General features: G+C 37.2%; 1 protein-coding gene and 1 long non-coding RNA gene across 6 annotated transcripts in view; one reads left to right on the top strand and one right to left on the bottom strand.

Moving 5' to 3' along the window:
• Window positions 1-11682, top strand: part of LOC134297436 (uncharacterized) — an 89845-nt gene that overhangs the window by 65671 nt on the left and 12492 nt on the right. The gene's annotated exons all lie outside the window — the stretch shown is intronic.
• cxadr (CXADR Ig-like cell adhesion molecule) overlaps window positions 1-11682 on the bottom strand; it is a 51822-nt gene that overhangs the window by 35947 nt on the left and 4193 nt on the right. For 4 of the 5 annotated variants that reach the window (XM_062975007.1, XM_062975008.1, XM_062975009.1 and 1 more), the window contains exon 2: window positions 10866-10998. The exons of the other annotated variant lie outside the window; for it this stretch is intronic. In XM_062975007.1, coding sequence (XP_062831077.1) covers window positions 10866-10941 — 76 coding nt within the window. In that variant the 5' untranslated portion in view covers window positions 10942-10998. The remainder of the gene's footprint in view (window positions 1-10865; window positions 10999-11682) is intronic. 5 annotated transcript variants of the gene reach the window in all.

Here is an 11682-nt window from a genome sequence, read left to right as displayed (position 1 = left end):
CTTTTCACTACATTAACAATTCAGAAGAACAATACCATTGTAAATACATTATGAGGACATTCTGGACATCTATTCATTAACATTAAATATTCTCTCCTTTCCCAGTCACAATATTGCCATTTAATGTTCCCCCTTTGCCCTCTCATAATGTGTTCACAGAAAACTGACTTAAATCACAGGAAAAGCCAAGTTTGATACAACACCTACATCAGCAATAATATACCAAATAGACAAGTAAGTCAAACAATAATTTAACTGAAACAGTACCTGTCTGAAAACTTTAAAAGATCTTCATTAGTCAACTTTAGCATAAAAAGAAGAAACCATTAACACCCTTGAGACTAACTGCAAAGAAGGAGTGTCTAGAATAAGCTCCTGCTGACATCGTCAGATGAAGATAGCTTCAGAGTGTCCAGGTTTCCTTTGTTTGTTTGTTTGTTTTTTTAAAAAAAACCCCACATAGACAGTACCATCCAGCAAGGAAAATCCTTCCTTGTTTTCCCAAGAAAGTTATATAGTCTTTAAGGTAATTGTAATACATATCTGATAGATTACTTTTCAACAAAAACACATTACACATTTTAAAAAAACAATTCCTCAACTCGGCCCATAAAAATGCTTTCTCTCAAAACATAGCTTTCTAGGTTTCCAACAATTTAGCATTTCTGACCACTGGTCAAACTACTCAGAGCTGATGGGAACTGAAGTCCAAAACATCTGGAAGGCAGCAGGTTGGGGAAGTTGGACACGTATACAATATAAAGCTAAACCATAGCTGTATTTTTAAATAAAAAGCATTTAATTTCCAAGTAAAGTATGGGTTAACACTTTCCTAAAATTTAATTGCGTTTTCAGACTTAATGCTTTTGGCAGCCTTTTTTGCCTCATCTATTCCTGAAACATCAGTATTATCCTCATTTGCATACTATGCTCAAGAGGATAATATATTTCTGACACAATATTTAGGTAAGATAATTACTAGAAAGCATTTGTACAACAGTTAAAACAACTGTTTCATACATAAACACAAATGTCTTTCTATAGAATTTGAAACCCTAAATATGTATTTTTAATTCTTTAACATTAAAAAAACCAACGCAGAAATGGAGGGGGGGGGGTTTAAATTAATTACAGTAATCTAAACTATGATTATGTATGCCCCTTACACATTCTAATGATCTTTACAATGCCATAGCTGCTGTATATCTTTATAGCACATTGCCAAATAAAGCATACAACAATATTAGATGTATAGAATAAAAATAGTACACAATTTGTTATTAATTCACAAGTTTCACAACATAGTTTACATTAAAGGTAAAATCTGTTAGATGTGCAAAGTGTTCTCACAACAAAATTCACAACTTTGACATCATCATTTATTACCTGCCTCTCCTTGAGGCATGAGGAAGGGTACAACATGGTTAAAACAGTGAGATAAAACAAAACACAATTAAAACACATGTAACAAACATACACAAATAAAATGCAGATTAAAATTTGCCAAGAAAATGCATGTTAAAATGCACAAGTTAAAACTCACATGTTAAAACAGACTGGATAGGCCTGCCAGAAGAGATAAGTTTTAAGTTGTGTCTTAAAATCTGACAGGTGGTTTAGCTGTTGAATCTCTTCCAGTAAGTCATCTCACATCACCATAACCAAACACCCCCCCCCCCACCCCCAATCATACTTGATTTACATTCTAATCAGAAATGTAAAAGTAAGAATTGTCCTGTAATAGCTTTAATAGTTTAGGCCAATTACCTTAAAAAACACACACACACAAACAGGAAGATTGGGTTGCCTATATGCAACCTGTTTCTTTGAGTGGTCATCTGTGAAATTTGCACATATGGTAGTTTCTGAGCCTGCAGCAAGTCTCAGAATCTTCTGGAAATTTCCCTAGCGTTAAGGCTATAGTCCCACTCACACTCCCCAGATGATGCAATGCAGGGTGAGGGACTGTAGCCTCAGTTCCTTCACTGCTCGAAGCAGCCAAAGAAACCAGGCATGAATAGTGGGGAGGATGGGTGGAGGGATGTGTGAATTTAATAGATGACCACTCAAAGAGACATGGCCACAGGTAAGTAATCCAATCTTCTTCGTCATGGGCATCATGCTACTGATGACAGTAGTATCGCTCTTCCAAACACAGTGTCTTTCCTGGAAGCCGTATCCTATTTTGTAATGTGTCACAAAGGTCATTGGGGTAGTCCAAATGGCTGCCCTGCAGATATCGTGCAGAGCACCTCTCAGGAATGCTTTTGAGGTGGCCACCATTCTTCTAGAATGACCCCTGTCATGGACTGGTGGGTCCTTTCCGATGAGCTGATAGGCCAGCCGGATAGTGGAGAAAGTCCAGGATGACAGTCATTGAGGAGAGACTGGAAGACTCAAAAAATCCTTCCTGTATTTCAAAAATAATGTGGGTGACCTCCTATGGTCCTTAGTCCTATGGACAAAGAATGCCTGTGCCTGTGAACATCTAGCATGTGCAGGGAACATTCCAAAGATAAGGATGGATTCTGGAAGAAAGGCAGGCAGTGTTATGTCTTGCAACATGTGGAACTTAGAAGCAATTTTTGGGAGAAAAGTATTATCGGTCCAGAGGACCATCTTGTCCTTGTAAAAGCGAGTGTAAGGTTCATCCACTCCTAACGCACCCTTGCTCTCCAATGGAGTTACAGCAAGAATTTTTTTCTTTACTTTACACAGTTAAGGGGGGAGAAGAAAGAAGGGCCCATGCTCTCAGAGCCTGCAGCCCTGGCAGGCACGAAAACATTGATTTGTTTCAGACCTTTTCTGAAATGTCATTTGTATAGGCGCACATTTTTGGAAGCAGCGCCGAAAAACTAAAATGGAGCCATACGAATGGAACATACAGAAACAGATAGCAATTCCATACAAATGCAAAATACTAGTTGATAGGCCCAATTTCCTCCTATAGGCGGAGCTAGCTGCAAGGTAACACTTTAGAGATAACACTGATAGTCCAGTATCCATGAGGGACCTCAGGAAGTGAAGGACAACTGACGTTGGTGATGTAAGAGGGTAAACTCCCTTGTGTTGCAGAAAAGCGATTCTTCTTAGTGCAATACGAGTGCCTGGTGGAAGGTCCTTGAGCCGCGTCAAAGATGTTCATTGCCAGCTGTGACAGCAGGTTGATCAAATCCTCCACACTGTGAGATGTTGCTGACGCACATTCGGGTGGAGGACTTGGCCTTGTTGGCCATCAGCAGATCGGTCCTGATTCGGGGCACATCTACACTGACCGCTTAATCAGAGGTGAAACCAAAACAGAAGGAAGTGGTTTCACTATAGGATTATTGCAAGCCTTTGAGCCAGTATAGGCCTGGATGGTACTTACACACACCACAGAGGCTGGCCTGAATCGACTCCAGGATCCATAGAAATGACAGCCGTGGAAAATGAAGGGTTTTTTCCCCCAACTCCCCTGCTAGAATATGCATATACAGATCAGAAAACTGTTTTGGGTATCCACACAGCAATTTGCATTCTGTGAAGCTGATTTTGCCATGCGATGTGGTTTTCACTAGAGTGTGCTGATGCACATTAAAAGCTCTATTTGGGATTATCATCTAATTTTGCTTGTCTCGATTTAAACATGGTTGGTGGGGAAGAGGGAGAGGGCCTTCTCGATGGTAGCCCCCTAGCTCTGGAACTCCCTCCTGAGAGAAATTAGATTAGACCCCACCTTGGCCACCTTCCGGAAAGACCTGAAAACTTGGTTATGCCAATGTGCTTTTGACTAATTGGTTACAACTTGACTTAGTCCTTCTACCTCTACCTTAATACCCAGCCTCTGCATTTTATTACTAGCCTCTTTTACCAGTGGCCTGGCAATATATTGCACATGCCCTATTACTGCCCTGCCTCCAACTCTGAACACGCCTATTGCATTGGGCTATCAGTTATTGGTTGTTGCTGAGTTATGTTTTTATGATATTTTATACTTTTTATATCTTAATTCATTGTAATTGCAAAGTATTTTACGCTGATATATTTTATTGCTGTATTACTGGGCTTGATCATCATGTAGGCCGCCCCAAGTCCCCTTGGGGAGATGGGGCAGGATATAAGAATAAAGCTGTTGTTGTTGTTGTTGTTAAAGGTCTGAAAACTCTCTGCAGTATGTGTTCACATTGCGCATTAATGCTTTCAAACTGCATTAATTGATTAGTGTAGATATGCCCTTAGTTTTTGTCCACATAATGTGGCACTGGAGAATTATGTGTGTGTATGTTGGGGAAGGAGACATCACCATGAACCAAACAACCTCTACTTTTGCTATCCTATCTTGAAACTAAATGTGTTCATTTGGTCTTCAACAACAGAGAAAGAACAAGCACACTGATGTTATATTGTCCACAAAGCTGCCCAGGTATTTTTTTGGCTCAACTGGTCACAAATATACAGTTGAAGGAGCATGATTGTAGAATCTGAAGTTTAAATACTGCAATATTGAAACATATAATAACATCTCAAGTAGGAAAATTAATGTTTTACGAACACTTCATGAAAATGGTTTTAAATGCAAAAGATTTATATGGATACCTTTTTAAAAGAGCAAATGTATTTATAGTATTTTCTAAACAAATCCTGGCATTTAAAAGTTAAATGACAAGGTTTCGTAGCAACAGCAGCTGACACCCTCACTCTACTGAGACATCATTATCTTTTACTCCATTAACAACATAGTGAAAATGACTGTCAACAGAAATAGAAAACCATTGTCCATAATTTCTCTGTTGGAACAAATGGCCTATCTATACTCTGTTTTACTCAATATATGTCTTCCAAAAACCACTGCCTTCCTAAAGTGCTGCACACTTAAACCTCTACAAGGTAAGGTACTGGGTGACTCAGATACTGTAGACATTCAGGTTTATAAAACTTCCTGAACATTATAAATATTGTATCTGTATGGTCATTGGGGGGATGATTAAGAAAGAAAACATGAAGGAGAATAATCGCAAGTAGGGGCTTTGGGGAGGGGATCATGGTGGGAAAGGAAGCACAAAATTAAGAGACCCCTCTTTCAGCAAGGCAGGAAGACAATCAAAGCCCTCCCACAAACAGCCATCCAGCCTCAATTCAAAAACCTTCAGAGATGGAGACCCCACTGGAAGAAACCCCCCCCCCCCCAAAGGGAATTTAGTCCAACTCTCTTCAACCAGCCTTTTTTTACCCCTCTCCCTCTAAAAAAGAGGTTTAATCACTGCACAAGTGGACTGCTGCTACTATTCATGTGTAGGTACAGTTATGACTTTAAAATTGAACAATTTATTGATTGAGTTGCAGTAATTACAATTAAAATGGGCAAGTTTTGAATTCAGTAAATAAAATCTATTGAAAATTATGTTGGCTTAACCTTCGGTATGCTAGGAAAACTGAGTTACCGTGTCGCAAAAGGATGAATGTCTAAAAAGTGTGTCACCAATATGAAAAATTTAGATAGCTTTGCACTACATCATGAACTGAAGTCTAACTGAAGAGTAAAATGTTTACTTTCTAGATAATTTTGGGTGGAAGTGTTATTCCAGAAGATATAGCTTCCTTTAGGCATTAACGTTAAACTAGTCACTTAAGCTTCTTTCCAATGAACATTCTGAAAGCTTTAAACAATCATCTCGCAGCTACATGATTCATAAATACTTTTATTTTGAAAGTTCTGCAAATGTTTTTGATTCCAGTAAGCCACTAAAAATACATAGCAACTATAGTTATTTACATATTTAGCTTATACTATATTAAAATGGAATACATTTCAGATTAATAAATGCAAAGTATGGATGTCTGTTGGCGGCTATCCTGTCAACAGACTATAGCATCAACCATTTACATTTTGCCCACAGTGTGGAAATGTTTTCTCCCCTAAGAGGATGATCAAAGCAGAAGCATATTAGCATATTTCAAGATTTGTTTGCATTAGGACAGCTATCATATAATCAAAATGACAAATTGCTATGACTATTTGGCATTCTATGTGGAACTGTGTAAGATACATGTTGAGTTATCCCTTATTCAGAATTCTAAAATACTCCAAAATTATCCACATGGGTGATTGAGATTAGTGACACCTTTGCTTTCTGATGATTCACTATGCAGAAACATTGTTTCATGTACCAGATAATTAAAAAGATTGTATATAAAATTATTTTCAGGCTATTCATGCAAAGCTTATATGAAACATACATGAATTTCATATTGAGACTTGCTTTTCATTTCTGGAATATCACATTATGTATTTGCAAATACAGTACAGTATTCTAAAATCTTTAAAAAACAATTAATTAAAAATCCAAAATGTGGATCTGGTTATAAGCATAAGGGACATCCAACCTGTACCAGAAAATTGTAATATGCAAATATTCAGACACAAGACATCATCTTTCCAGATCAGACAAATTGCTAAGCTTTGGAAAACATAACATATCAATGGAGGCAACAAAGCATAATCAAAGAATTTCTGCTTTATTAGATGTCTGTATTTTAAAAATACATGCAACCATTGCAGTCTTGTAAGACTGTACATTCAGATTCAGGAAATCCCATTTCACTGCACTTTCAAAGGAGGATAAGATTACTTTTAAACAATCACCTCAGGCAAGGTGCAGGTGCTAACAACACACAACTTCTCCTGCTACTGCCAGATCATAGCCAGTTAGTGGGAGAATGAAAAAGGGCAGGTTGCAGTTATCTTTCTTTGTTATTCATTGGCCAAATCAGGACATTAAAATAAACATCCATCCAGAGGTTGTAGGATTGAGATGTATTATTTTTTCTCAGTTATGTTCATATGGCCATTTCTGAATTAAAAATGAAAACTGGGCCTTATGAATGAAACAAACAGAAACAGATTGCGATTCTATACAAATGCACAAGACTAACATTTATAGGAAACAAGGGTTGCTGATACTCAGTTAAAGTAAATTAAACATTTTAATTACAAACGAAGACCCCGTCTACACTACACTGGCATATAATCCAGATAATCAAAGCAGATAACCCACATTATCTGCTTTAAACTGGATTACTGGTATACTAGTCTACACTACCATATAATCAAGTTCAAAGCAGATAATCTGGATTTTATATGGCAGTGTAGAAGGAGCCTAAGGAAAATGTTTAGTTGAGTCTCTTTCCCTCTGTAATGCCTTTTCCAAAAAGACTGAATTTCAAGAAGTGTCTTCCTCTGCCAGCTACCTATTTCAGGGTTGCACTTTATGTTATTGCTTTCATGTTAAAGATGGCAAAAAGAGCTGGTCCTGTATGATGCTCAAATTATATTGGTTTGATCAGGCCAGACTATGTTATGCTAAATATTGCAATTATATTATTGGAGGACAAGCGATATATTTATATGGAAAAGGTCTCCAGTGTATATTCCTGGTGGCTCTCACATCAGTGTGTAGCCTGTCCATTTGACTAGGCACATGCTAAAGATCTTGCAAAGCTTGCAGTTGCTAAATAAAAATGTCTTGTAGTGGCCTTTATATTGCAACTATAATGTTTTGAATTAGCAATACATGAAAGGATTTGAAAAAAGCAATATGAATTTTGGTTGTTTGGAAGAAAAAAGGAAAAGACCACAACCACGTTTCTAAAAACAGGGCAGTTGTCAAAGAAGAGAAGCATGAAAAGGGGAATAAATTAAAGACAATATTAGCATTTTCACATATTTGCTAGATTTTCTTGAATTTTAGCTATGCCACGTTGCTCTCTTTTTAAACCATTAACTGGCCTGTACTTGCTGATTTATTTTGATAAGTCTCATTCTGAAGTAGCCGAGTGATAAGAAAGGAAAAATAGTCACTTAGTTACGTCTCATTATTTTTGTAAAAGATTCAAAATTACTACCCTCGTTCAGGGTGCTCAGCCAATGAATGAAGACACAGCTTTGATGAACAACATATTTTCCAATCTTAGAAATGTAAAATTGTATGATGTCTGTACACATTACACAGCTGTACTAAGTGACATTGTTGTCAATCATGCATGCTCAAACATGCAGTGTTCAAGGAACATCATAAACCATAAGTGAACTTCCCTTCTTTGAATGGGCAGCACCATTTAAATCTCATGACACTTCTCATTTTGTCTCCATTAGGAGAAGAGAAAAGGAAAGTTACGTGCACACAGAATAAAGGGGCAAGCAAGTAGGAATACACTTTCAGGCTACAGCCAATTCAACATCTCTATATCCAGGATCAAGTCCCATTTAACTTTGTAGAACTGAAGTAAAGCAGACAATTAAAATATTGAACTATTAACTGATGTTTCTAAAAGGAAGTAACTTAATATTTGTGTTGAGAAATCTTCTGTTCATTTTCATACCCAGGTTCATTTTTGAAAATAAGGTGATTTTGTTTTCATATGAAATGTATATTGGAAATGCATTATTTCTGTTACTGATATTCATTTTATAGTATGATTGCCAAGAATAACCATCATTTAAAATGATTTTAGGCATTCATGACCATTTCTTTACATTAGCACAATTATTTCTTAGTCCTTGCATGAAGCTACTAAGATAGACTAAAGGTTATCAGCCAGGTGCCTTATGATCATTTGTGACCTTTAATTTATTTTCAAGAGCCCCCAGCCTAATTGTAAAAGTCTGGATCAGGTTGAATCCCAGCTCAGACATGGAACCAACGGAAAAGACCTTAGGCAAGTCATACTCTCTCAACATCCAAAGAAAGCAGATTAAAAACAAACAAACAAACACCCCCCTGGAGACTCTTGTCAAGAAACCCCATGATGGGTTCACCTTAGTCACCACAAGTTAAAAATAATGAAAGCACATAACAGCACACAATGATAAATAACAGTAACTAAACAGCCTCTAATACTCCACTGAAATAGAATCAATTTGATGAAAAACGAATAAACTATAAGGCATCTTGCCAGGAAGAGGAAGGGAGCTCCTTCATTGCAGGCTTTTAAAGAGAGGCCGGATGGCCATCTGCCAGGATGGCCATCTGTACATTTCCTGCATGGCAGGGGTTTGGACTGGATGGCCCATGTGGTCTCTTCCAACTCTATGATTTCACCACTACTGAAAACTGCAAAAAAGACCATCCTGTTTCATACGACCTTCTATATGACTCAATGCTATTGATGGCAATACTGCAGATTATTGAGATTAATTACCATCGTATTGTCTGGAACTTATGGTGACCCTGGGTACATTTAAACTCTAGAATTAATGACAACACTTTATCTGCTTTCCCTCAAAGCTATGGAATTATGGAAATAGTTGTTTTAGAAACTCTTCCCTTCCAAAGACTGCCTGTGCCTCACCAAACCAAAAATCACAGGATTTCATAGCACTTACCAAAACAGTTAAAGTGGTGTCAAACTGCACTAATTTTACAATGTAGGCACATACTCTGCTATCTTAACAGCTCTCTTAAGAACTTGCAAACAGAGCTGTGGTTTTCTTGATCAAATATATCCACCTGAAAGTTATTTTTTTCCTGCACCCTTCCATTTTATCATGAGTGATGATGCCATTTCATTACACATTCAAAGTGTGATAGGCTGAGTTGGCTTCTAGAGAAAGTTTAGGCTTAATTGGTTCCCTGCTGTTGTGTGTACCTTCTAGTTGTTTCCAGCTTATGGTGACCCTAAGAGAAAACTATTCTGGGGTTTCCTAGACAGGATTTGTTCAGAAGGGGCTTGCTTTTGCCTTCCTCTGAGGCCGAGAGAGTATAACTTACTCAAGATCATCTAGTAGGTTTTCATGGCCAAGCAGGATTCCAACCCTTGTGTCCAGAGTCGCAGTCCAACATTCAAATCATTACATCACATACTATCCATTTATTTTGCAGACAGAGGAGGGAGTTGGCAGTCCATGGTATTCATAGAACCACATTTCAAATGACTTGGTTTTATTCCAGTTATCTTCCTTCATTGTCCGTCTTACAAAATAATGCATAGAAATTGGAAATACTACAGCATGGAAGAGCCAGACTTCGGTATTCAGTGATGTACTCTATAAATGCCAGCATAGTTTGTGCCATGCATTACATAAATGCTCAAAAGTGATTTATACAATACTTACTACAGTTGAGTGAAGAAGTATTCTGAGGATAAGTAGCAATGTCGTACACTGAAGCTTATCACATGCTGCACATCTCTTAGCTAGACAACAGCCCATAGAAAAAGCTTTGCTGCTCTTTCTTAACCTTCTTGACATAATACTGGGTCAACCAAGGTTTGTTCATTCTTAATCAAACAACACTTCCTGAAAACAAAGTAGGCCATCTGCCTTCTTGAATGCATTGAAAAAATGCAAGCGCATGCCTAGATGTTAACAAAAAAATCTCTTTCCACATCTAGTACATATGTCAAGGATTTACATTAATGTCCCCTAAAGACGAGGTTTTATTCAGTTTTTCAAATAGGAGAATGAGAAACTTTGAGGAGGGAAAACCATAACTTGATGAGATAGGGCTGTTGTGTGTTTTCTGGACTGTATGGCCATTTTCCAGAAGCATTCTCTCCTCACGTTTCGCCCACATCTATGGCAGGTATCCTCAGAGGCATCATTCGACAACACTTGATGAGATATTTTGCACTTTTAAAATTAGTAAAATGTTTCAAGACAAAGTTTCAGTCACTCAGAATGCCAGCAACTGTGATAGAATTTCTTCATGTAAGACAACCTACAGAACTGTAGAATAATTCCTGTTCATACACAAACCGGGATCCAAGATACATTTCCGCACATAGCTAATGTTATCTTCTTCATGAGTGAAGCATAGTGAAGCTTTCACTACTTCACTAAAAAGGCAAAGGTAGGATGGATTCAGAAATTGTAATTTTTGCCTTACCTTTTTTTTTTTTGCCTTCTTTGCAAAAAAAGTGCTGACGTTTCACAAGACTACAGCTCCCGTGATTCCATAGCATTGAGCCAGTGTAGATGTGCTCTCAGTCAAGGAAACCATAGCCCTGAACTTGCAATATCTGCACAGAGATGTTAGTAATGGGGTCTTATGAGGGTTTCTCATTCACAACGTCACTATAAACTGGGAGTGAATTTAAGAATAAATAATACATAATTCATTCTATGAATAAAATAATGATTCTGTTGCATTTGTATAAAGATTAACCATTTCAGTTTCTGGTGATATGGGAAAGTTAATAATAACATACCCAAGTTCTTCTTTATGGAAGATTTTAATCATTACTTCTATTTCTACAAGCAGTTAAATACTAGCACTAGATTCTAATTTGATGTTTAAAGGCTGTAATAGTTTTCCAGTCCAGTGCACTCTAAGAAAACACAATTTGATGACCAGACAGATTTCATATCCCATGGGTAACATAAAAAAAAAGAGTGACATCAACAATGGCATGAAGTATTTCAACAGGAAACAAAAAGCTGCAAAGTGTTGAAAAGCATTTATTCTGTATAACTTTTAACCTCAGGTGTGTTGCAGGCACTGAATCCTGATTGCATTGATAGCTATATTTTCAGAGGAATTAGTTACTAAGAGAAACAGCATCCAACATTAAATAAACCATACTCTTACAAGTGTTATAATGATATATATATTTTTAAAAAATCTCACTATAAACCTGCCTGATGTAAAGATTGGACAGTTGTAAACCGAGATATAATTTGGTCTGTTGTCAATAAGTTTGCTC

Source organism: Anolis carolinensis, chromosome 3, assembly GCF_035594765.1.
Source record: "Anolis carolinensis isolate JA03-04 chromosome 3, rAnoCar3.1.pri, whole genome shotgun sequence".
Classification (NCBI taxonomy): domain Eukaryota; kingdom Metazoa; phylum Chordata; class Lepidosauria; order Squamata; family Dactyloidae; genus Anolis; species Anolis carolinensis.
Note: the sequence above shows the minus strand (reverse complement) of the source record. Positions and strands in the feature narration are given on the sequence as shown.